Source organism: Sinocyclocheilus grahami, unplaced genomic scaffold (genome assembly GCF_001515645.1).
Source record: "Sinocyclocheilus grahami isolate Dianchi unplaced genomic scaffold, SAMN03320097.WGS_v1.1 scaffold285.1, whole genome shotgun sequence".
Taxonomy (NCBI): domain Eukaryota; kingdom Metazoa; phylum Chordata; class Actinopteri; order Cypriniformes; family Cyprinidae; genus Sinocyclocheilus; species Sinocyclocheilus grahami.
The window spans coordinates 1,322,601-1,348,905 of record NW_015505464.1 but is presented as its reverse complement, the minus strand read 5'-3'; the positions used below and the strand labels follow the sequence as shown (position 1 = coordinate 1,348,905).

Here is a 26,305-nt window from a genome sequence, read left to right as displayed (position 1 = left end):
ATAATATAATCTAATATAATTATATTTTGTGTATAATATTGGATTAAACTATTTTTTTTTAAATACAAAAAAGTAATGAATATAATAATACAAACTTGTTTTATTTAATATATTAATAAATTGATTAGGATTTAGTACAAAGTGCAATCATCTATTCTCGAGAACAACTTGTCTTAATAATATCATGCATCATTTTGGAGCTTTGGACATTCAAATATGTAAAAGCATATATTTTAACTCGGGTTCTCTCACAAAGGGATCATCATATGATATTTGGGATTTCTTGGCTTTAAAGCCCACTGACTCAGAGGACTTGTATGTTGAAACGACGTGACGCTCGTGTCGATGATGATGTAATTAGCGCCGACTTCACGTTTTGAAAAAGATGGCAGCCGCCGTAAACACACCGACACCTGAGATCGGTACAACGAACCAGACTGATGATGGATATGATCAAAAATGCATTTTCTGTAAAATCGTGAAGGGAGAAATGGGAACTGAGCTCCTGCATAACGTGAGTGTACTGTCAGTGCTTTATTTAAGATAGCATAACTATTACAGAGGCTCGAAAGAGGCTAAAGATCACAATACACATGACAATACATATTTCCTAAAATCAATATTTACTTATAGAAGTAATAGACAGACGTGTCCTAACATATATCAGAGTATTTCCTTTTCTCCTTGCAAAATGTCAAGGTTACTGTAATTTTGTTTTAATAAAAAGGCAATGCGATGATTGCTCGGCCATCGTCGTTAGAAAGAAAGAGTTATGTATTTTGAAAAATATTACAATTTTTTATTTTGTAAATTAATTTAAATTATGCTTCACAATAGGAACACTAACTCTTCATGTTTAAGTCATTTATTGCACAATTTACAATGTATTTAAACACCGTTAAAAACATCCTAAGTTGTAAATAGTCCTGTCAAAGTAATTACGCAAAAAGGAAAACAAAAATTTAAATGTATAAATGAAGCACAATGTAAGGGCACAGATGTGACACAAATTAATTCGAATAAGTATTGTTATTAAAAACTCTGTTTTTCAGGATGAAACTGTGTCCTGTTTCAGAGATATCCACCCTGGAGCTCCTCATCACTATCTGGTTGTACCAAGTAAACATGTAGGCAATTGTAAATCTCTCGGCAAAGAGCATGTACCATTAGGTAAACACGCTGTGAGTTATTCAAGACTGGTGTAAATGTTTAGACATTTCTGACAGTAGCTACTCTGGAGCCTTTCTACAGTAACAGTCTGAAATAATGAGTCCGATTTAACGTGTACAAGTAGTCAGACTTCCCAGCTTAGTTACGCATAGCATGCTTTACTAAGGAGTCATCTGTGCAAACTCTATTTTTGTGGTTTTTAGTGGAGCAGTTGGTGGAGATGGGGAAAGAGGTACTTCAGAAGAACGATGTGACTGATTTAAATGATGTTAGGTAATGAAAAACATCTGCCACTTACACGAAAATCAAGTCCTTGTTTATGAAGCATGCAGAACATTGTGAGTTATGTTCTGATGCATCACATGCCAATTATATTTCCAAGGTTTGGGTTCCATTGGCCTCCATTCTGTTCTGTAACACATCTTCATCTCCATGTTCTCGCACCCGTCAGTCAGATGGGCTTCATGTCCCGCTTGATCTACAGGCTAAACTCGTATTGGTTCGTAACGGTAAGCAATCAAATGAATAAACCAACAATACAATCCACTGTTCACTACAATTTAGTTTACAACTAAATTACATCCACTAAAACTAATAATCACATTCCCTTGGAGCGGGTTATTGATGCATTAACAAACAAAATGTTTTCTGAGCGTAGCAAGACGTTGCCAGTTATTACGTCTGTTGAATGAGACCTTTTGTCATGTAATTGGAACAAGCAAATTGTATTAAATAAAAGTGGACAAGCTACAGTGGCAGGGGGAATGAAAACCTTTTTTTGTTTTTGACAGCTCAAATGGATCTGTGTGGAGAAATGTTTTAGTCTTACCAATTCTACTACTATAAAGGTTTTCTTTGTTTTAAATTGTAGGATTTTTGATGTGCCCTTGCTTTGGAGTATGCAAATGTATAGCTAACCCTTGTATGTCTTTATTTTGCAGGCCGACCAGTTACTCCAAAGGCTGAACTCTATGAGCTAAATGTACAGGAAGTTCGAGGAACTCAAAATACATTAATGTTGAAGATGCCCAGAGCCACGTAACTCATAATAACAGTCCTAGTCAATATGTTTGTGATGACAAAAGGTCACGGACATGTGCCTCAGGGTTGTACTAACTCATAATGCTGTGTTTTCTGTTAGCTATATCGTCAGCCAGATGGGCTAATCAAATTTGAAGCTACAAAACTGCAGCTACTTTTCAATTGCTTTGGGGGGGGAAGCATGCCGAATAGTAATGACATTGATAAATTTGACAGAATCATTAATCTTTTACAGAGAACAGTTGGGATTCCTCCAGTTTTACTAAAGTAATATGATTTTTAAGGATACAGAGCTGTGACGAAGAGTTTTTAAATATGAATGAGCTAAAAATGGTAATTAATCTCAATAATTAGCTTTGACCTTTAACCTCACACTAGCTGAATGATTTTGGCATCAGAATTCATGGCAGTGTTTTTGTTATTCTGTACTGCATCACTGATGCAAGAGCAGGTATGTTTTTCTTCCTTCATGACACTAAATGAAGTTTTAACACCGTTTATGCCATGACAGAGATTGTACTATATTGCCTCAGATGTATTTAATTATTGAGTGGTGTAAGGTTGTATGATATGTATAAGCATGAAAACAAAATAAATAATATCCTGCATATGTGTTATCTGCTTTTTAATAGTTTTTGTGCTTCAAAACTATCACACTACCATCACTAAATATATTTTATATTATTTATATTTAGAATAAATTCAAAGCAATTCAGCACAGAAATTTTCTAGGCAATACTTGTAATTTTCTTGCAAGGGATTCATTATATGAGAAAATTACTCCATTACAAAAACATTTTGAAAGGTTTCAATAGGAAAGCATTGTGTGCCTTAACACTGCATCAAAGTGATGGCATATTAATGTGATTATGGTCTGAGAATATGGCTTGTCAAGACTACAATGTTGCACTGTTATTGTTCACTTAAAGGTAAATGAGTGTAATTTCTGAGGATAAATCATTGTGCAGAGATACTATCAGAATAAAGTTGTCTGGTTGTCCTGCAGAAAAAAAAACTGCTAAAAGGAATAGTTCACCCAAAAATGAAAGTTTACTCACCCTCAGGCCATAAGCCATTAGCATTACGTCACTTGCTCACTAATGTATCCCCTGCAGTGAATGGCTGCCGTCAGAATGAGAGATAAAAACATCACAGTAATTCACGAGTAATCAACATGACTCCAGTCCATCAATTAATGTGAAGTGAAAAGCTCACTCTGACGGCACCCATTCACTGCAAAGGATTTATCAGTGAACAAGTGATGTAATGCTACATTTCTCCAAATGTGTTCTGGCGAAGAAACAAACTCATCTATATCTTGGATGGCCTGAGCAAATTTTCATTTTTAGGTGAACTATTTCATTAAAGTACCTCTAAAACCAGTAAACCGACCAGCCTAACCAGGCTAGTAGACCAACTAAGACCAGCAAAACATTTTCAGACTGGTATAAGATATTTTTAAGCAGGAACACGTGAAAAGTGTAAGTGTTGTTGCTCTGTTTTTTAGCAGCCCCTAAAAGCAACACTGACTTAACAAATGGTAGGAGAGGGGGCAGGGCTACCTATCTAGTTGACCAATGACAGACAAGACTGTTTTGAATCCTGTTTGAAATCATTGTTTTTCCAATTCTGTTTGGTGGTACTTAAAACAATAACAGAATATACCAGTTTGCTACATTTAAATTCAATACACTCAGTTTAAATCTCATTAGCATAAGTTTCTTTGGCCGAGAACTCATGTTCAAGTAAATGGATGTCTATAAAGAAATGTTGGACAGGCAGGCACATGGTGTCCAGCACTGCTGTAAATCACTGTAACAAGGTGATGAGCACTCCATCATCTCTCCCCTGCCACAGCATCTCTCCTTCAAAGTGCACCAGCCCTTGCTTGCGTGCTCGCAGCAGAACTCCCACTAGTTTATTAGAGATAGTGACGTATCTCTCAAACAGCATCCCGAACCGCACAGACACCCTGCCGTCGTCCCCGCTCACCCCGATCTCCCTAATGACCTGGCAGAGCTCTGTGACCTCGCTGCTGATGTGAGAGTGGGCGTCTTTTCCTCTCTGCCCTGTTTTAGAGCCCTCTAAGGGCCTGCTGTAGCCCTCCTGTCCTCGCTGGATCTGCGGGAGAATCACCTTGTCATTGCTGAAGGGATTGTGTTTCTGATACTCGCAGTGGTCGTTGGACCATTTCTGCCAGTTCTCTGTCAGACCTTTGACGGATACGGTGCAGGTCTCCGCCCTGTCGTCATTAGGCTGCGCAGCTGCTTCGTCTGTCTCCATGGTGACCTTTGGCTCACAGGACGGCTCTAGTTTTTAGCATGCTTCACTGTTGGCACAACACAGACTGCGAGTGAGAAGATTGCATGTCGTACAGCCTTTAAATAACTTAAAGCCTCATGAAGTCTACAAGTAAGACTGACCCAATGTAATCAATACTAGCCGGGGCACTTAAGCTAAACAATATCATATAGATAGATTTTAGGAAAAAATGTTCCAGGTTATTGTTAACTAAAACTATAAATATATGTTTGTTAATTGAAATAAAACTATAATAAAATTAAATATAAATATTAGGTGAAAATTAGAAATGTTGCCTTTGTCAGCTAAATTAAATAAATTGAAGCACTACAATTACCAACTGGAAATAAAAACTAAAACTGAAATATAAATAAACGAAAACTAAATTGTAAAAATAACATATAAATAATACTAAGAAAACACTGTTCCAGGATTATAAAACTGGGCAAAAATAAATAAATAAATATATTTTGTAGTGTGTTTAAGGTTTCACACTGTTTATGTTATTTGGCTCAAATTTGGAAGACTTTGGGGAAAATAATGCTTGCTAGGAAAAATGATGAGAGAAATGTACAAACCCAATTCCAAAAAAGTTGGGACACTGTACAAATTGTGAGTAAAAAAGGAATGGAATAATTTACAAATCTCATAAACTTATATTTTATTCACAATAGAATATAGAGAGATGTGTTGATGCCATGACATTGAAAATCAACTTATTTTCCCCTTAAAATTATAATTTTTCTCAGTTTAAACATTTGATATGTCATCTATGTTGTATTCTGAATAAAATATTGAAATTTGAAACTTCCACATTGCATTCTGTTTTTATTCACAATTTGTACAGTGTCCCAACTTTTTTGGAATCGGGTTTGTAGCTTATTTAAATTCACTTTTTTTTCTTTTTTTTTTTATAGGTGATATTTCAGATACTGATTATTATATTCAACTACATGTATCAGTAATTATTAACTCTTTCTGGAACTATCCCATATTCATACTGAAAAATTCAATTATATTAAAATTGCACGTAATGCAGCTTCTTTTAATTGTTTTATTTTAATAATTCTTCAAATTTGAAGTACAGTTCTATATTCATCAACCTCAGTTCCAGTTCAATTCAAATTGAATTTATTCTCAATAATAATGCATTCTCAAAATACAGAACAATTGGGACATTCGAATTGAGACATTATTCTCAGTTCTATTCTGAAGGTTGTAAAGCCTGCATGAAACGGCACTATATACTATACACATATGCAACTATACTGTATATGAAACTATATAAAGAACACTGTAGTTTATAAGATTATTAGTGACAATCTATGACAGCTTAGTTTAACGATTAAATCAACTTTACAAAGATTTATTTGACATCGTCTAATCCTTTCACAAGACTTTCGCTTAGCCGATTTACATACGGGGATGCCAAATAGGAACTGTTATTACCAGCATAATTTACTCATCGGATGATGTTGAATGTAGCACACAAACATGGCTCTCCACTGTGGTCGAGCATGCAGACAATATTTACTTCATCTTGCACATGATAACGTCGATTTTAGATTACCGGTACAAACTGTAAACCTTCAGTTCACTCAGTCCTTCGTGTCAAAATGCTATAATTAATCTGTCAGAGTGTACTTCGGAGAACTCATTACTCACAGTTCAATTCAGTATTGTAGAGTTAATTAGTTTAATTTAAATCTAAGATCAAATTGTGTTTGGTATATATTCATATATCACTCTCTGGAATATTGTTTACAGGAAATAAAAGCATTGCTGTCTCTAAGGAAACGTCCATTTGATACATCAAAAACATTCAGCGAAAAGGTAGTCCCAAATTGTTTTTCACTTGACATAAGTAATTGTTATGTTATTTATTTTCTAACTCTAACTCTTTTCTCATAAGTCTCCCTTTTGGCACCTGAATGGCTTATCGGAAGATGATATGCGGCGTGTCATGTCCAGAACGATTTGTGGAAAGTAGGTTGTAGTATTTTATTACATTTGCATTACATGTAAAATGCTCAAGATGACAATCTAGGCCTATTATAAATATTACTCTAATTGAATTACTCTAATCAAGACTCTGCATGTGTTTGAATATAGTCAATGATTGGCTTAAAGGGGTCATATGATGCGATTTCAATTTTTCCTTTCTCTTTGGAGTGTTACAAGCTCTTGGTGCATAAAGAAGATCTGTAAAGTTGCAAAGACTAAAGTCTCAAATCCAAAGAGATATTCTTTATAAATGTTAAGAGTCAGCCACACCTACCTAAAACGGCTCGTTCTAACACGCCCCCACATACCTACATCACTATGTGGGAAGATTTGTATAACGCCTCCCAAATGTTCACACAAAGAAAGAAGGCGTAACTTTTAGTCTCGGTGTAGTTTTGTTGACGCTGCAGCCATGTCGTGAAGACGCTGTGTGCTTCGTTGTGAAAGCGAAACTACTTTGTTTGGTGTTCCAAAAGAGGACGATATCCGCTTAGTCATGCCTAGAGCTGATCTGTGGGCGCGCTGTTCTCAAGCCCGCCGCCTCAGCTCACTCTATCCCGGCCTCAGCAAACGCTAAGGCCGGGGCTTTCCCTCACGCTAGGCTGCTGTGTTTTTCGTTGTGAAAGCGAAACTACTTTGTTTGGTGTTCCAAAAGAGGACGATATCCGCTTAGTCATGCCTAGAGCTGATCTGTGGGCGCGCTGTTCTCAAGCCCGCCGCCTCAGCTCACTCTATCCCGGCCTCAGCAAACTAAGCCGGGGCTTCCCCTCACGCTAGGCCGCTGTGTTTTTCGTTGTGAAAGCGAAACTACTTTGTTTGGTGTTCCAAAAGAGGACGATATCCGCTTAGTCATGCCTAGAGCTGATCTGTGGGCGCGCTGTTCTCAAGCCCGCCGCCTCAGCTCACTCTATCCCGGCCTCAGCAAACTAAGCCGGGGCTTCCCCTCACGCTAGGCCGCTGTGTTTTTCGTTGTGAAAGCGAAACTACTTTGTTTGGTGTTCCAAAAGAGGACGATATCCGCTTAGTCATGCCTAGAGCTGATCTGTGGGCGCGCTGTTCTCAAGCCCGCCGCCTCAGCTCACTCTATCCCGGCCTCAGCAAACGCTAAGGCCGGGGCTTTCCCTCACGCTAGGCTGCTGTGTTTTTCGTTGTGAAAGCGAAACTACGAAAATAATGTGTTTTTTTAACCTTAAACCGCATAAACACATTTCATTACACCAAATACACAAAATCAAGTTCTTTTTAGCAGCATCATATGACCCCTTTAAGAGCAGTGTATGAATATTTTGTTTCGAGTGAAACCATGGGTGCCATCTTACAATAACACCTACCACATCCAGTGTAGACAGCATCAGTGATTATAATGCGTTCTATAGTATTTTGTCGCACTGCTGGCATCCAGTGTAGACACCGTGTAAGGTTTCAGTTGTTTATATTAGTTAATTACATGAGTTAACATGAACCAACAATGAACAATATTTCTACATCCTATATTTATCTTAATGCTAATTTCAGCATTTACAATTTCAAAACCAAAAGTAGTTCACATTAGATAACGCACTGTGAATCGAAATGAACAAATGTAACAAATTTTTAACAAAGATTAGTAAATGCTGTTAAAATATATAGGCCTATTGCTCATTGTTAGTTTGTTAACTGACGTTAACAATCGAAAGATCTTATTGCAAAGCCTTAATTGAACAACAACAACAAAAAACAGTAAAAATTATTGAATTGCTGCGTTTATGTAAAGTTTAATATTGATTTCAAGGTCTTCTTTTGAACTTTGGGGTCATGGAACAACAACAGATGAGCTTAGGACGTCATTGTTGAAGTATCCAGCAGAAAACATGGTTTGTTCATGTTCTCTTAATAAATACAATGTGGTTTACAGAAAGCATCTCTGAATAAACTGTCTCTTGTATTGCTTCTTCACAGGCTCCATATCTACAACACAATTCAACTTATAAGATCAATGTCTACACTTTCAACAAAACATTAGTGTTTAAGAACAGAATCAAAAAGATTGATGTAAGTATTTTGCTGCATTTACATGTTTGTACATTTTGAATATCTGATTCTGTACAATACAATACATAATTGGCGTTAATTTAGCAACAGCTTTAACTGCAAGTTTGAATGTCTTCTGTTATGGACAGTGAAAATATATAAAGTGTGCTTTTGCCTCAGGCTCTAGACTTCTTGCCATTTAAAGGGACAGTCAATCTGAAGGATCCAGAACATATTTTCTGTTTGCTGGAGGATTATGGCTCTGATCCTAATGACATCCCAGAGGAGCCTTTCCATATATACTTTGGGAGATGGGTGAGCAGCTCGTTCCATATATATATAACGGTTCAGAACATTTCTGCTGTAGTCTTTGCAGATGAACAAGCCTTCACATTTGACTATTGTATGGATTTGTAAAATGCTTGATTTGTGGCCTGGAAAGTAAAGCTGAATGATGCCTTTGAAATAAAAGATTACCTACTGTATCAACTCTGAAATATTAAACTGCTTTCTCTTCAGATTGCAGATGGTCAGAGAGAATTAATTCGCTCTTACAGTGTGAAGAAGAGACATTTCATTGGGAACACTAGTATGGATGCTCGCCTCTCCTTCATCATGGCCAATCATGCCAAAGTGAAGGCTGATGATTTGGTTTATGATCCTTTTGTTGGAACAGGTGAGGAAATGTCCGAGCGCATAGAAGGCTTTTAAATACAACCATTCATGTCTCTTGACATAAATTCAGACTCTAATATCGGATTGGATGAGCCACATTTGAAGCTGTTGTAAAATAGTCATCATAACACTGTTGTTCAAAGATTCAGGGTCAATAATATTTTTTTTATATTTTGAAAGAAGCCTGCTCACCAAGGCTTGATTTATTTGATCAAAAATACAGTAAAAACAGTAATATTGTAAATATTAAAAATTAAAATGACTTTTCTATTGTAATATTTTTTTAAGTGTAATGCATTCTTGTGATGGCAAAGCTGAATTTTCAGCAGCCATTACTTCAGTCTTCAGAATTCATTCTAATATGCTGATTTGGTGCTCAAGAAATATTTCTTATTGTTATCAATGCTGAAAACCGTTGTGCTATTTTCTATTGTAATTTTTTTTCAGTGTAATGCATTCTTGTGATGGCAAAGCTGAATTTCCAGCAGCCATTACGTCAGTCTTCAGAATTCATTCTAATATGCTGATTTGGTGCTCAAGAAATATTTCTTATTGTTATCAATGCTGAAAACCGTTGTGCTGTTTTTTGTGGAATTATTTTTTGTAATGCATTTTCACATTTTTTGATGAATGGAAAGTTTAAACGAACAGTATGTATTTGAAATAGTACTTTTTAGTAGTATTGCATTTGATCAATTTACTTATATTTGTTTGTTCATTTAATAAATATTGGAATTTGGTTCTTTGACAACTAGTATTAGAAAGTCAGTTTTAATATAAAAAGTCATTCAGCAAAGTCAGTGTATAAGTTTCTCATCCAACACGCCTATGATGTCAGATATCTTTATTCTGCAAATTAATTCATTTAGTCTTGCAAAATGGGTTTGTTTGGCACGTTGTTGATCAGAACAGTTTAGACGCTTCATTTTGGGCCAAACTGAAGCAGGTGTTTGTGTTTGTTTCTCGTTCTGAGTGAAATCACATCTGACAGCTTGTCTGGATGATTGAAGATATGGTCCGTCATCTTCTGTTTCTTTGTGTCTTATCACGAACCAGGAGCAGATCTCTCTCTCTCTCTCTCCATATATATATATCTTTTTTTTTTTGTGATGGCTCACAGAAATTCTCACTTTTCAGTCTCAGTTGGCCCACTTTTCCTCTTTCTTTTGACTTTGAAAAGACACTTTCGAGTGGCATCAGTCAAATGAAGGATTGCTTGCTTTCTAAACAGCATGGGGCTGCATTTCTCTCTCAGTCTCTTTCCCAAAGCGTGGCTTATTGTGAGTTTGTAGCGTGCCATGATGTTGCCAGGGCTTTATCATAAGTCTGTTGTCACCACATGCGCTGAGATCTGCAGTACAGATGTGCTTATTTAGTTGAACACTCTCTGGTTGCCTGGAAATCCTTATAGGCCATACTTTCAAAGTGTCAAGCAGATATAAAGATCCACACTCAGATTTATTGCAGAGATTACTTGTATTATTATCTTAAATTCTGTAATGATCATTTTCTTACTCTGTTTTGTTTTTCAGGTAGTCTTCTGGTAGCGTGTTCACACTTTGGGGCTTATGTATGTGGAACAGACATCGATTATAACACTATCCATGGAATAGGTATGTTTTTTTTTTTAGATATAAAGATCCACACTCAGATTTATTGCAGAGATTACTTGTATTATTATCTTAAATTCTGTAATGATCATTTTCTTACTCTGTTTTGTTTTTCAGGTAGTCTTCTGGTAGCGTGTTCACACTTTGGGGCTTATGTATGTGGAACAGACATCGATTATAACACTATCCATGGAATAGGTATGTTTTTTTTTTAAAGCCTTTCAATCATTTTCTCCTTCAGTTTTCCACACAGTGTAGGTTTAGTCATACTTTTGTAGTGAGTGCACACCTGTGAGCATTTAAAACTGTTGCAGGAAAAGCCAGCAGGAAGAATCAGAAATGGAGAGGACCGGATGAGAACATCCGAGCGAACCTGCGGCAGTATGGGACTGAGAGTCTCTATGTGGACGTCATGGTGTCTGATGCTTCCAAGCCTGTTTGGAGAAAAAATGCACAGTTTGATGCCATTGTTACAGACCGTACGTTCCTAGAAACTTAAGGTCTTTAAAGGTGAAGGGTGTACAATTTATTTTTATGTTAAAATACTATAGCACCCCTGATTGGACCAGCTAAAAAACAAGCTGTTCCAAAACACTATCTGGATTTTCAGTTGCATGGGAATACTGTTTGTATACATTGTTCTATTATGTTTAGTGGCTCATAAATTACACACTTCACCTTTAAAGCCACATTATTTTTTATTTGTTACTATTAACTGTTGTTTTGAAGCGTCAAGTGTTTTTCTTTTCCCTTTGTGTAGCTCCATATGGTATTCGTGAGTCCACAAGGAGAACAGGATCTCATAAAGATATCATCAAACCTCCTGTGGACTTGTAAGCCTATCACTTTTATCCACCTGCATTTTTAATGGATCCACTTGAAACACTCTTTAGATATGAGCCAGTCATCCAGTGATCCTTTGCCTCACCTCTAACACAACAAATGGTACAAGACTATATAGTTACACTAGCATTCAAAGGCTTTTTAAAATGAAGTCTCTCCTGCATTTTTTGATCAATAATACAGTAAAAAGAGTAGTATTGAGAAATAAAAAGTATTTTTTTATATATATTTTAAATGTAGTTTATTCCTGTGATGGTAAAGCTGAATTTTCCACTGCAATTACTTCAGTCTTCAGTGTCACATGATCCTTCAGAAATCATTCTGATTTGGTGCTCAAGAAACAAATATTTGTAACACTTTAGTATAATAGTCCAATTCTCACTATTAACTAGTTGCTTATTAGCATGCCTATTATTAACATATTGGCTGTTTATTAGTGCTTATTAAGCACATATTCTGCATGACCATATTCTTCATTCCTAATCCTACCCAATATTTAAACTTAACAACTACCTTACTAACTATTAATAAGCACCAATTTAGGAGTTTGAGGCAAAAGTCATAGTTAATGGTGAGAATAATAAAGTGTGACCCAAATATTATTTTATTATCAGTACTGAAAAATCTTTATATATTTATATATCTAATGTTTATTCAGGCCTGAGAAAATAATAATATTAAATAATAATGTCTTGAAGACTGTATCAGAGTTTGATGTTCACTTGATCCATGTATAGGAAACCGGTTCTTGTGCTTAATGAAACAGTTTACCCAAAAAAATGAAAATTGTCATCATTTACTCACACTCATGTTGTTTTTCAAAACACTTATGGCTTTCTTTTTCCAATGGAACACAAAAGGTAATGTTGTGTATAATGTATTAGTCACCCCTTTCCATGCAATTGGGTAGTCTTCTGGTAGCGTGTTCACACTTTGGGGCTTATGTATGTGGAACAGACATCGATTATAACACTATCCATGGAATAGGTATGTTTTTTTTTTAAAGCCTTTCAATCATTTTCTCCTTCAGTTTTCCACACAGTGTAGGTTTAGTCATACTTTTGTAGTGAGTGCACACCTGTGAGCATTTAAAACTGTTGCAGGAAAAGCCAGCAGGAAGAATCAGAAATGGAGAGGACCGGATGAGAACATCCGAGCGAACCTGCGGCAGTATGGGACTGAGAGTCTCTATGTGGACGTCATGGTGTCTGATGCTTCCAAGCCTGTTTGGAGAAAAAATGCACAGTTTGATGCCATTGTTACAGACCGTACGTTCCTAGAAACTTAAGGTCTTTAAAGGTGAAGGGTGTACAATTTATTTTTATGTTAAAATACTATAGCACCCCTGATTGGACCAGCTAAAAAACAAGCTGTTCCAAAACACTATCTGGATTTTCAGTTGCATGGGAATACTGTTTGTATACATTGTTCTATTATGTTTAGTGGCTCATAAATTACACACTTCACCTTTAAAGCCACATTATTTTTTATTTGTTACTATTAACTGTTGTTTTGAAGCGTCAAGTGTTTTTCTTTTCCCTTTGTGTAGCTCCATATGGTATTCGTGAGTCCACAAGGAGAACAGGATCTCATAAAGATATCATCAAACCTCCTGTGGACTTGTAAGCCTATCACTTTTATCCACCTGCATTTTTAATGGATCCACTTGAAACACTCTTTAGATATGAGCCAGTCATCCAGTGATCCTTTGCCTCACCTCTAACACAACAAATGGTACAAGACTATATAGTTACACTAGCATTCAAAGGCTTTTTAAAATGAAGTCTCTCCTGCATTTTTTGATCAATAATACAGTAAAAAGAGTAGTATTGAGAAATAAAAAGTATTTTTTTATATATATTTTAAATGTAGTTTATTCCTGTGATGGTAAAGCTGAATTTTCCACTGCAATTACTTCAGTCTTCAGTGTCACATGATCCTTCAGAAATCATTCTGATTTGGTGCTCAAGAAACAAATATTTGTAACACTTTAGTATAATAGTCCAATTCTCACTATTAACTAGTTGCTTATTAGCATGCCTATTATTAACATATTGGCTGTTTATTAGTGCTTATTAAGCACATATTCTGCATGACCATATTCTTCATTCCTAATCCTACCCAATATTTAAACTTAACAACTACCTTACTAACTATTAATAAGCACCAATTTAGGAGTTTGAGGCAAAAGTCATAGTTAATGGTGAGAATAATAAAGTGTGACCCAAATATTATTTTATTATCAGTACTGAAAAATCTTTATATATTTATATATCTAATGTTTATTCAGGCCTGAGAAAATAATAATATTAAATAATAATGTCTTGAAGACTGTATCAGAGTTTGATGTTCACTTGATCCATGTATAGGAAACCGGTTCTTGTGCTTAATGAAACAGTTTACCCAAAAAAATGAAAATTGTCATCATTTACTCACACTCATGTTGTTTTTCAAAACACTTATGGCTTTCTTTTTCCAATGGAACACAAAAGGTAATGTTGTGTATAATGTATTAGTCACCCCTTTCCATGCAATTGCAATGCTACAAAAAGCAAACATTTAAATTGATTTGTTCATAAGACTTTGATCAGTGTGTGATTGGTGAATGAGACAATCTTTTGCACAATCAAAAATTTTCCCGATTTCTTCACTTCTGCTCCATTGGAACAATTTGAGGGCAGGTAAATGATGACAGACTTTCCTCTTTTTTGTTGTTGAGCTATCCCTCTTGAGATTCTGAGTTGATTATATTTTCTTGTGTTTCATATCCCAATGCAGCTCTGGAGAGAGTCACGTCCCCGTTTCAATGGCGTATCACCTGAGTGATATCTTTGCCGACCTCTTGAATTTTGCAGCCCACCATTTGGTTTTAGGTGGACGTCTCGTCTATTGGCTTCCAATCTACAGACCAGAGTAAGTACATCTAATCAGACAGCTTGATAACATTCACTAACTTTATCAGATGCAGCCGACTCCTCCAGCATATGTGTACTGAATCAGTCACCAGGGGGCTATCTTGTACCATCCTATGCCTGTGGATAGGAGCTCAAATCACATCAGTAGCTCAAGCCCCCTGTTGAGGTGGTGGATGTTAAACCTGCTCAGGCTTGTTGACCTGCGGTCAGCCCAGCAGAGGAGCAGGTGTGAAGCCGTGGGGTATTTCCCACTGACCACAAACAGCAGTGTCCACAGATCATGCTATCCACTGATTACAGGGCCCGGGAAGAGCTGTGGCTCAAAGGAGGGGCCCGCCGCTTGATCTACACCTTTACCTCATCTCCGTCTCGCTTATAGACAGATTTTCCATCATATAGTTACGGGATTCACTCCCACAGGATTGCTGATGCCAACAATAATGAATTTAGCTTATGTTGTCTTGATTTAATACATGAATGAAGTGCTTTCCAAGTAGGGCTGTGCAGATTCAGTCACAATATCACAGTTCTTTTTCTCATTATTGTTTTATTTGTGTGTTATATATAATATCCTACAGATTAATTAATGCCGTACAATATCCAGCTCTAATTGAAAGTGTGTCTGGTACAATATTAACAAAATACTAGTATGATAGTGGAAGTGTATTGTACACTACGTTCAACTTTTATTCAGTAAGTACACATTAAATTAGGCTAATTGATCAAAAGCTATTTAAAAATACAAAAGATTTCTATTTCAAATAAATGCTGATCTTGAATGTTCTATTCAGCAAGAATTCTGAATTAAAAATGTATCACATAATAATAGTATAATTATAATAAGAAATGTTTCTTGAGCAGAAAATCAGCATATTAGAATGAATTAAAATTCACTTATGCCATCACAGGAATAAATTGCATTTTAAAATATATTAAAATAGTAAACACTTATTTTAAATGGTAATATTATTTTACAGTAGGACTGTTTTATTTATTTTTGATCCAATAAATGCAGCCTTGGTGAGCATAAGAGACTTCTTGCAAAAACATAAAAAATTCTTCATGACCCCAAACTTTGAATGGTACTGTGTATCTTTATCATTAAGTGCAGCAGAGAGTCAGAACCAAACTACACACAACTGAACTCCAGTGTATCCGGTCGATGGGTCAGAAGTGTATCTGGTGAATGTGTTGGGGTCTGCAGACAGGAAGGATTTAACTAAGAAACCAGGATAGCTGTGAGTGACATCACCACAAGGAGGCGCTGGTGTCAGGAGCTTTATGACTGCATCTTCAGAGCGGGCGTTAGTATAGCAACACTTGTGTTTATAAACTTTGGTGTCAAAGGAGCAGATGACTGCTGCTGGAATCTGGGGCTTCGATGCTGATTACCCTTGTAACAGTTAGAAGTGGAAACAGCCCTCAGTATCCAATTCATCCACTTTGTCTTGAGGAGAAAGTTCACAATCGAGCCCCAAACCAAATTAAACACTTCTTCCGTAGTAAACATCAAAAGTTCTGGTGACGCAACGGGTCACTTGTTAAAAACAAAACCAAATGAAGTATGAAAGAGAAAAATATCCTAACATATTTTAATAATGTCCACTGTGATCAAGACGTCAACATGAAGCTGAAAAGTGAGTCTTTTGATTCAGTTGACACATCTTTGACCTTTATGTTAATTGTTTTGTTACCACTGCGTATTTTTGCAAATAGAAGAATAATCTCTCTTACGGGACACGGACGTCATGAAGTGAAGGCAGGGATGAGTGTGAGCCACATGGGATGTTAGTCGGTCATTAGTACCCCATAATGCGCTAGTCTGTTCTGACTCATTGCCCTATATTCAGAAATGTGATTCTGTCATGTGATTTCTGTGGATGGGTTCTCCAGAGGGCCCTTTACTGGAAAGCTGACATTTGTTAGACATTTCTCCAAGGTGACAGGAGTAGCTCCGTGTAAACAGTGCGATGGAGAATATGTATGCTTCGAATGCCTCCTTGTTTTGCTTTGTCAGGTCCATTGAAAAGAGGGCACATAATTTATGATTTGTTTGAAACGCAGCTAACAGCGTGTGCGCAATGGTTTGTGGATCACTGGCTTTGTGTGGATGAGGTTCAGCTAGAGCTAGCAGCCCTCGAGCCCATTTTTTTCATTGATTTCAGGCGCTAGCCATATTTACGTAGTCGTCTGAAAAATGAAGGGAGTCGATGCGTGCGAACATGTCTGTCAGCACGTGAATGTTAACAGCCCACCAGCGCAACTCCCTGCTGAGTTAATGTCCTTACTAAATGTCTTCACTGCCTCTGGGAACAACAAATAGTTCAGATGTTCTTAGTGGTTCTGGTTAGATGGGCTCTTATGGTTGTGGCAGGGCTTCAGATTGTGATTTAAAATGGTCACAAATGCGAAAAATTTGTGAAATATGTGTTTTCAGAAGTTCTTTAGAGCACGATGTATCAACAAGTCAGTGCAACAAACACAGGGAAAGCTGTGTAGTCCAATTCGAAGACAAGGACTTTTATGAGCCGATTATTTTTTAATGCATCAGCCAGAAGAAGTCAGGACACTTGCTGTGTCCCAATCTGCATAAAATCCATTCTAAATAGTATTTGAAATTAGAATGAGTTTGTCCTAAATCTTAGTATGTTGAAATGAGTATCCTGAAGGTACCCAGATGTAGGTTTGGGTACCGAAACCCGGTACCAATATGGCACCAGTACCTATGTAACCGGTATGTACTAGAACCGAATCCAAACGCAGATTTCGGTGCCATGCCTGAGCGATCGATTGAAATATTTGTCCTCTGGTTCTCCGAAACGGACGTAAGTATGGGATTACATCTCTGCCACAATTCTGCATGTGAAAGATCATATTTTGAGCGCACAAAAGTGTGTTTTGCATGCACGCAAACTGAGATTTGTGGAGAAAATGTTTGTCTCGCAAAGAAGAAAGTATTTCGAGCGCACAAAAATCAATTTTGCATTTAAAATAAGTTTTTGGATGTGTGCAGACCTTCTCTTTTGCGCGTGCAACTTTTCACTAGCTTGCTCACCTGATGCCCGCCCTCAGTGCTCTCTAAATGCCAACAGCTCGCTTGCTCAACACAACCCAGCGTTACAATATGCCATAATTCCAGCCAATCAGAGACGAGGCTGCTAAATTCTGATTGGCTGGCTTGACAACCAATCACAACATTCCTTGCATTACCTCGACAGCAGAAGAGGAAAAATACAGTGCATGCATAATTATTATGCAAGTTGATATTCTGATCATATTTTTTTCCAAGCACATTTTACCAATTCCAAACGACATCAATCTTAATAACTACTATTAATCTTGTATTTAATCAGTCTTTTGATTCAGTTGACACATCTTTGACCTTTATGTTAATTGTTTTGTTACCACTGCGTATTTTTGCAAATAGAAGAATAATCTCTCTTACGGGACACGGACGTCATGAAGTGAAGGCAGGGATGAGTGTGAGCCACATGGGATGTTAGTCGGTCATTAGTACCCCATAATGCGCTAGTCTGTTCTGACTCATTGCCCTATATTCAGAAATGTGATTCTGTCATGTGATTTCTGTGGATGGGTTCTCCAGAGGGCCCTTTACTGGAAAGCTGACATTTGTTAGACATTTCTCCAAGGTGACAGGAGTAGCTCCGTGTAAACAGTGCGATGGAGAATATGTATGCTTCGAATGCCTCCTTGTTTTGCTTTGTCAGGTCCATTGAAAAGAGGGCACATAATTTATGATTTGTTTGAAACGCAGCTAACAGCGTGTGCGCAATGGTTTGTGGATCACTGGCTTTGTGTGGATGAGGTTCAGCTAGAGCTAGCAGCCCTCGAGCCCATTTTTTTCATTGATTTCAGGCGCTAGCCATATTTACGTAGTCGTCTGAAAAATGAAGGGAGTCGATGCGTGCGAACATGTCTGTCAGCACGTGAATGTTAACAGCCCACCAGCTCAACTCCCTGCTGAGTTAATGTCCTTACTAAATGTCTTCACTGCCTCTGGGAACAACAAATAGTTCAGATGTTCTTAGTGGTTCTGGTTAGATGGGCTCTTATGGTTGTGGCAGGGCTTCAGATTGTGATTTAAAATGGTCACAAATGCGAAAAATTTGTGAAATATGTGTTTTCAGAAGTTCTTTAGAGCACGATGTATCAACAAGTCAGTGCAACAAACACAGGGAAAGCTGTGTAGTCCAATTCGAAGACAAGGACTTTTATGAGCCGATTATTTTTTAATGCATCAGCCAGAAGAAGTCAGGACACTTGCTGTGTCCCAATCTGCATAAAATCCATTCTAAATAGTATTTGAAATTAGAATGAGTTTGTCCTAAATCTTAGTATGTTGAAATGAGTATCCTGAAGGTACCCAGATGTAGGTTTGGGTACCGAAACCCGGTACCAATATGGCACCAGTACCTATGTAACCGGTATGTACTAGAACCGAATCCAAACGCAGATTTCGGTGCCATGCCTGAGCGATCGATTGAAATATTTGTCCTCTGGTTCTCCGAAACGGACGTAAGTATGGGATTACATCTCTGCCACAATTCTGCATGTGAAAGATCATATTTTGAGCGCACAAAAGTGTGTTTTGCATGCACGCAAACTGAGATTTGTGGAGAAAATGTTTGTCTCGCAAAGAAGAAAGTATTTCGAGCGCACAAAAATCAATTTTGCATTTAAAATAAGTTTTTGGATGTGTGCAGACCTTCTCTTTTGCGCGTGCAAGTTTTCACTAGCTTGCTCACCTGATGCCCGCCCTCAGTGCTCTCTAAATGCCAACAGCTCGCTTGCTCAACACAACCCAGCGTTACAATATGCCATAATTCCAGCCAATCAGAGACGAGGCTGCTAAATTCTGATTGGCTGGCTTGACAACCAATCACAACATTCCTTGCATTACCTCGACAGCAGAAGAGGAAAAATACAGTGCATGCATAATTATTATGCAAGTTGATATTCTGATCATATTTTTTTCCAAGCACATTTTACCAATTCCAAACGACATCAATCTTAATAACTACTATTAATCTTGTATTTAATCATTTATAATTGATATATAATTATTCATGAAGGCTGGAAGTGAAAAATGTCTTATATTCAGGTGTGCATAATTAATTATTAAATAATTAATATTATGAATCTCAGACCATTGCCTCCTGCTCCCGCAACATGTGTTTCGCTCCCGCGATTTTCGTGTCCACTCCTTTAAACATTCTAATATTGTGTATAATTTTGGCGCATCAGGGAGCCGCTCTCAGTTTCATTTATAAAGAAAAAAGAGCCTCTAACACTAGCATTCTCTATTCTTTCCACTTATTTTCTTTTTATTTATTATAAATAATGACCTTATAACACTAGCATTATCTGTTCTTTTTCTGTTCTATTGAATTGTTTTATTTTTATTTAAAAATGACCCTCTAACACTAGCATTCCCTATTCTTTTTCTATTCTTTCTACTTGCTTTCTTTTTATTTATTATAAAAACAACATAAGCAAAAAAAAGAAAAACTTGCTATGTATACTGTTAGGTGAAGCCCCGCCCACGAACCCGGCCCCCTACTGTCCTTTTTTTGGAGAATTAAATATGGTCACCCTATTATACATAAACTTAATTATTATGAAAATACCAGAGATGGCTTAAATAACACAGATAAACTATATTGTCGCAGTCGAGGGTTTATTGTCTTTGTTTTATTATTCAAAATGTTTATATGTTCTGTTTACTCAGTTACAGATATAATAGCCATGCCTTTTTATAGTGCTAATGGCCAATCCATAATTTTTGGGGGGAATTTCAATTTTTTATTTTTTTCAAAACAACCCAATAGCTGGGTTTGTCCCTTTTTAACACAGCGCTGGGTTATATGTAACCCAGCATTTTTTTAGAGTGTATCGGTTTAGGCACCAGAACCGTTTTAAAAGTATCGATTTGGCACAGGTATCGAAAAAAAGCAAACGATACCCAACCCTACCCAGATGGTGTACTATTTCTAGGTGGGAATTCAAAGTGCAGATCCATGCACACTCTAATGGCTAATATTGCCCACAAACCATTGATTGCGCTTTGAAGGAGGATTTGGTTCAGAACTATAAACACAAAAGAGTAGGCAAAAATTGGGATGCAGCGACTGCTTTGAATTTGCTTATGAGTTAGCAGTTTGAATCAGACACGCTTGTTATTATTGAATCGCACATACTGATCATGTAATCACCACAGACCAATGTGTTTTTTCAAAGTTTTTTTTTTTTTAAGTTTTCGAACTCCTGAAACAAACTTTGTTTTGGCCTGATTTTGTTCCACATCACAGTAGTTCTTAGATTTTGCCTGAAATATATGAGGGCCTTTAGTCAGTGAACCATTTAAAGTTCATAACTGACTCCTTTGCTGAACTGAGTTTTTTTTCTTTTTATCATCTTAAGAACAAAAAAGAATAAATCCACACATTATCCACACATGAAAATATATCAAAATATAAATTGGGCATGTATTGTTTTTAAATTGGATTGTCAGAATTGTTTGTATATGCCTGATAAATGTCATTGACCGAAATGTTGTGAGGGAATAATTTTATATTTTAATACATTTGCAAGTGCGGATATTGTGTGGGATATATTCTTTTTTTGTTTTGACCTGTTTTGTTTTTTTTGGTCGTTTTTCCTATATGCAACAATTGATAACCTACAGGTGTGTGAGGGTAATTGTTGATTGATTTTTATCATTTTCGAAATGAACCAGGAATTATTGTGAATCATTATTGCAATGCATACTTTAGGTTCGAGACACTTAGATCACTTACATCAACATTTTTGAATTAGAAAAACAAATTATATATTTTTAGCTAGCTTCATGTTATTTATTATTAACTTGTTAAAGTGTTAAGTCACATTTAGTGAGAAGTTTTGTCTAACCCAGCAAATGTGGTCACAACTTTCCTGATCGACTACATTCATGCATTGCTTCTGTTGTTGTTTTGGTGACCTTCTTGTTGCCTGGGGAATAATTGGCAGGCAATCTACGAAAAATGGCAGTTTAATGTATCACCCCTTTTCCATTGCTATGCAGTGCATGTGACACACACAAGTGAGCAGGGGCAAAATTTCAGCAACAACAGCCGATAGTTGTGACATCCCCTACCACTATCAAGGTGTTTCGTTTGGTAAGCATGCAGCTGGCCGATCTGAAACTGTACTGTGGTCTGCAGGTACTGTGAGGAGATGGTGCCTCTTCACCCCTGTTTGACTCTCATCAGCAACTGCGAACAAACTCTGTCCAGCCACACGTCACGAAGACTCATCACCATGGAGAAGACCAAGGAGCCTGAGGTATGTGAGGCTTTTTTTTGGGTGGAGGCCCCTTGATATATGCGAACTGTCCTGAACATGTTTTATACTGTTACGTCTTTTATGGCGCCAATCTGAAAATAATCCTGCCATCTGGCTGTGATTGACTCTCTGTTTTTACGCCGCTTTAATGACTTAATCACACATTGTATGGAAAACAATCCATTTTTGGATTTGACAACCACTTCACTTCAAAACCCCAAATTGTTCCCATAAAAGCTTTCCTGAAACCCACGCACGAATATTTACCCAGACTGGCATGTGTCTCCACCGACTCCAACCCTGGAACGTGTATGTTATCTGTAGATGTCATGTCCTTGTATTCCTCCTGAACTTGTTTCAATCCCCAAAGACAAAAAAATTACTATTAAATCAGTCTCTTCTGTGAAAAACTGGCTCATTTCCTAAAGCTCAAGTAGCTCTGGCGTGATCTTGGCATCGGATCCGTCAATAAGATTGTGGAGATCTCTGCAAAACTTCTCCTCGTGTCCAGCAGTAGCTAAAAAAACATCTGAATAGTGTCCGTTGCTCATTGTTTATGGATGTTTATCCTTATGTCCTTGATCGGCTCTGTTAGACTGTTCTACAATGCTCTTCACATGAATTATAATATTAGGTTTAGAGTTCTGTTGCTTTTGTTTGAGAACAGAAGGAACATGTCTTGTTGCATTATGGGATAAATATTACCCAGTATAGCTTATTTTTAGAACGGAACGCAGGACTTTTAGGAGCTTAGCAGATGTAGCATTAGTCCATAGCTGTCAAACAACTCTGAGTCAAGATGAGGCCCTGTTTCTGCCTTGTCTCATTCTCTTTCTCTCTGTTTCCATCTCTCTCTCTCGCTCTGTTGTTTCTCTTTACATTTTGTATTTTGGCACATAGATTCTGTGTGTCCTCATGTCCCCTGCTGAAGTACCTACACCAAAGATCTGGTTTTCTTCTTGGGTAAATCTTACAAAGAAATGTCACAACGAGTCACAAACCAAAACTACTGAATTATATTTAGCATTAAAAACAAGACCTTTTACACGGTGACCTTTTTCTGACAATTGTTTACATTTTTGTAAGGCACTGAAGTTAATGATGGACACTATATATAGTCATTTTTTACCTAATCAAAATAGCCCAACTGCAGTTTGATTGAGATTAATTGGGATGCACAATGAAAAAATATGATTTTTGAAAATTGTTAAAAACAGAGTTACCTGTTTTTGCAAATGAACTCTACATATACTGCTGCTCAAAAGTTTGGGATCAGTAGGATTTTTATTGTTTTTTTAAAGAAGTTTCTTCTGCTCATCAAGGCTACATTTATTTGATAAAAAAAACAGTAATATTGTGAAATATTATTGCAATTTAAAATAAAGTTTTTCTATCTTAATATACTTTATAATATAAATATAATTTATTCCTGTGATGCAAAGCTGAATTTTCAGTATCATTAATCCAGTCTTCAGTGTCACACATGATCCTTCAGAAATCATTCTAACATGCTAATTTATAATCAGTGATGGAAGCAGTTGTGTTGCTTAATATTTTTTTGGAACCTGTGACACTTTTGTCAGGATTTTTTAAAGAAATAAAAAGTTAAAAAGAACAGCATTTATTTAAAATAGAAATCTTTTGTAACAATAGAAGTCTTTACTATCACTTTGTATCAATTTAGCACATCCTTGCTGAATTAAAAAAAAAGAAAGAAAAAATGTACTGACCCCAAACTTTTGAACAGTAGTGTATATTGTTACAAAAGATTTATTAATAACTTTTAATAACTTTTACTCTGACGAGTCCCTCAGTCCCTGCTGCTGAAAAACAGCCCCATGGATTATTTTACCGATATCCTTGCTATGTTTCTGAACCTTGATCGTGTAAGGATCATTGCTGTCTATGCAGGGTCAGTGAGCTCTCAGATTCCATCAAAGATATCTTAATTTGTGTTCCGAAGATGAACGGAGGTCTTACGGGTTTGGAACAACATGAGGGTGAGTAATTAATGACAGAATTTTCAACTATCCCTTTAAGAGACGGGGGGTGTAAACATTTTAAAGTGGATGATCAGGGTAAATTGTACTTATAAAATAAGGACTGATAAAATTGTGAAATAATACTAACATATATAAGAACTGTTTTCTATTTTAATATATTTAACTCTTTTACATTTTTTCTGGATTCTTCGATGGCTAGAAAGTTCAAAAGAAGGGCATTTATTTGGAATCATATTGTGAAAATATAAAAGTCCTTACTGACACATTTAATCAATTAAATGCATCCTTACTGAGTAAAATAATAAATTTCTTTAAAAAAAAAAAAGCTTACTGACCACACATTTTGGTACTATATGTATTTGCTTCAGTCATACAGTATATTATACAGTAGGCTACTGAGAATTGAGAGGGTTAAGGATAAATGTGCATGATTGTCATGAAAATAATGCAAAAGAAAAAATCTTTTTATAGTTTAAAAAAAAAATGAATTTTCTTCATGCAAAAATATAATTTCTTCCTTTTCTTTTTTTGTTGCTGTTTTTGGAGTGAAATATGACTTGGACATTTCGTGACAGTTTTCATTAAATTCCCAGTGCTTTCATCTTCATTTGTTCATCCTGTAATTCTAATTGACATTACAGACCACTTAGGCCACCACAGACACTATAGGGTCTGTTCCTGAGGCTTGTGTGGTCTGTGCTGCGTAAGTTGCATTGTAAACTAAAGCCTGGCGCGTGTGACCTGAACTGAGTCCTTGAGTGTGTTGTAGAAGGTGCCGGTGATGGTTTGCAGGCCCATAGTTGGAGTCATCACTTTCAGCTCACAGTCTTCCTGCCACCTCATTAGCCTGTGGCGCAGTGTGCTTCCCTCCTGCCCTCCTCCAGCAGGTCCTGCTTAAGATCCTGGCCTCCGCTCTGAGCAGGAAAATCTGAGGAACTTAACACTCTGCTGTCTGTCATTAGGCACTTGACTGTGAGCTTGTGAAGGGAAGACATAAAAAGTGTGCTGTGCTCAGCCAAACGTTCAAAACCGTTTCTGCCGTTTTGCTTTAGTGCGCCTTTGTTTTTTGTGCGGTTTTGTTGAAATATTTGAATAAGTACATTTAAACTCATAAAAATGTAAAAGTACACTGTCCACTACTTGTTTTGCATTACATGTCATTTCAAACATTCACTACCTGACAAAAGTTTGGTTAATGTTTGTGAAAGAAGTCTTTTATGCTCACCAAGGCTGCATTTATTTAATCAAAAATACAATATTGTGAAAAATGATCACAATTTATAACAACCATATTTTAATAGATTTTAAAATCTAAATGATTCCTTTGATGGCAAAGCTGAATGTTCATTAGCCATTACTCTAGTCTTCAGTGCCACATGATCCTTCAGAAATCCTTCTAATATGCTGATTTGATGCTCAGTTATTATCAGTTTTTGCTTTTTTTCTGTTTAATATTTTTGTGGAAACTGTGATGCGTTGTTGTTTTTTCAGGATTCTTTGATAAACAGAACGTTCAATGAGTAGCATTTATTTAAAAAATAAGTATTTTATATTTGCAAATGTCTTTAATGTCACTTATCAATTTAATGCATCTTTGCTGAATAAAATCAGCATATTACAATGATTTCTGAAGGATCATGTTACACTGATTACTGGAGTAATGTCTAATAAAAATTAAGTTTTGCCATCACAGGGATAAATGACAAAAATAGTATTTTTGTTCAAATTTTGGTTAAATAAATGCAGTCTTGGTGGGCATTAAAGATTTCTTTAAACTTGTTCTAAACTTTTGACCAGTAATAATGCATATGACTTAGTTTCTTCCAGAAAATGTAAAATAAGAAAGTAACCAGCTCCACCTGAATGTAGGTTATTGCCAGTAGAAAACAATCCAAACCAATTTGCCTTTTGAAGTTGACTGTTGTTCCTAACTTCTAAAGAGAAAAATGCTAATAAAATTTAACTCTCCACCACTGAAGATTTGCTTGAATCCTGCACTTCGGATGTTCTTTATTTAAGCTGTTTAATATGCTTTCTTGCAGGATTCGGACAGACTGTCGCACCTTGCTGACCCTCACTTCACCCCGTACCAGGGTCACAACTCTTTCAGAGAGAAATACTTCAGTGGTCTCACCAAGAAGAACACAAAGGATGCCAAAGCCACCCCAAGAAATAAAGAATAAAACATGAAAAGTATGGTTTGTTATATTTTTATTTATATATAAAAAAAATTTTTAACGTCATTGTATTTTAAATGTCTTTTTCAATAAAAGCCCTTGTTTTATCAGTTGTCTCCTCTTCTTTTTATCTTTCTCCTCTCTAAAGCGAGCCCTACAAGCGCGATTGAATTTATTGCAGCATTACAAATATGTGTTGCAGATAAATTGGT

General features: G+C 36.5%; 3 protein-coding genes across 3 annotated transcripts; 2 read left to right on the top strand and 1 right to left on the bottom strand.

Moving 5' to 3' along the window:
• The first annotated feature begins 311 nt into the window (after positions 1 to 311).
• hint3 (histidine triad nucleotide binding protein 3) lies at positions 312 to 2,396 on the top strand. Its single transcript, XM_016292488.1, has 5 exons — positions 312 to 514; positions 1,053 to 1,170; positions 1,374 to 1,443; positions 1,553 to 1,679; positions 2,112 to 2,396. The coding sequence occupies exons 1-5, from the start codon at positions 386 to 388 to the stop codon at positions 2,148 to 2,150; spliced, it is 483 nt and encodes a 160-aa protein (XP_016147974.1). The 5' UTR covers positions 312 to 385; the 3' UTR covers positions 2,151 to 2,396.
• Positions 2,397 to 3,828: 1,432 nt separating this feature from the next.
• On the bottom strand, positions 3,829 to 4,535 carry LOC107600552 (actin-binding Rho-activating protein-like). The gene has a single exon (XM_016292487.1). The coding sequence runs from the start codon at positions 4,492 to 4,494 to the stop codon at positions 4,021 to 4,023; it is 474 nt and encodes a 157-aa protein (XP_016147973.1). The 5' UTR covers positions 4,495 to 4,535; the 3' UTR covers positions 3,829 to 4,020.
• A 1,417-nt stretch (positions 4,536 to 5,952) lies between these two features.
• LOC107600515 (tRNA (guanine(10)-N2)-methyltransferase homolog) lies at positions 5,953 to 26,099 on the top strand. The gene is made up of 13 exons (XM_016292448.1): positions 5,953 to 6,084; positions 6,280 to 6,345; positions 6,425 to 6,498; positions 8,288 to 8,369; positions 8,455 to 8,547; positions 8,707 to 8,841; positions 9,046 to 9,202; positions 10,734 to 10,814; positions 11,126 to 11,290; positions 11,572 to 11,644; positions 14,433 to 14,567; positions 21,793 to 21,913; positions 25,959 to 26,099. The coding sequence occupies exons 1-13, from the start codon at positions 6,007 to 6,009 to the stop codon at positions 26,097 to 26,099; spliced, it is 1,401 nt and encodes a 466-aa protein (XP_016147934.1). The 5' UTR covers positions 5,953 to 6,006.
• Positions 26,100 to 26,305: the final 206 nt, after the last annotated feature.

Coding starts and splice junctions, on each gene's coding strand:
- hint3 (XM_016292488.1), top strand. CDS start 386: ATGGCAGCCGCCGTAAACACACCGACACCTGAGATCGGTACAACGAAC. Junction 515..1,052: donor GAACTGAGCTCCTGCATAAC/GTGAGTGTACTG, acceptor TCTGTTTTTCAG/GATGAAACTGTGTCCTGTTT. Junction 1,171..1,373: donor CAAAGAGCATGTACCATTAG/GTAAACACGCTG, acceptor TGTGGTTTTTAG/TGGAGCAGTTGGTGGAGATG.
- LOC107600552 (XM_016292487.1), bottom strand. CDS start 4,494: ATGGAGACAGACGAAGCAGCTGCGCAGCCTAATGACGACAGGGCGGAG.
- LOC107600515 (XM_016292448.1), top strand. CDS start 6,007: ATGGCTCTCCACTGTGGTCGAGCATGCAGACAATATTTACTTCATCTT. Junction 6,499..8,287: donor TCCAGAACGATTTGTGGAAA/GTAGGTTGTAGT, acceptor ATTGATTTCAAG/GTCTTCTTTTGAACTTTGGG. Junction 14,568..21,792: donor CTTCCAATCTACAGACCAGA/GTAAGTACATCT, acceptor TGTGGTCTGCAG/GTACTGTGAGGAGATGGTGC.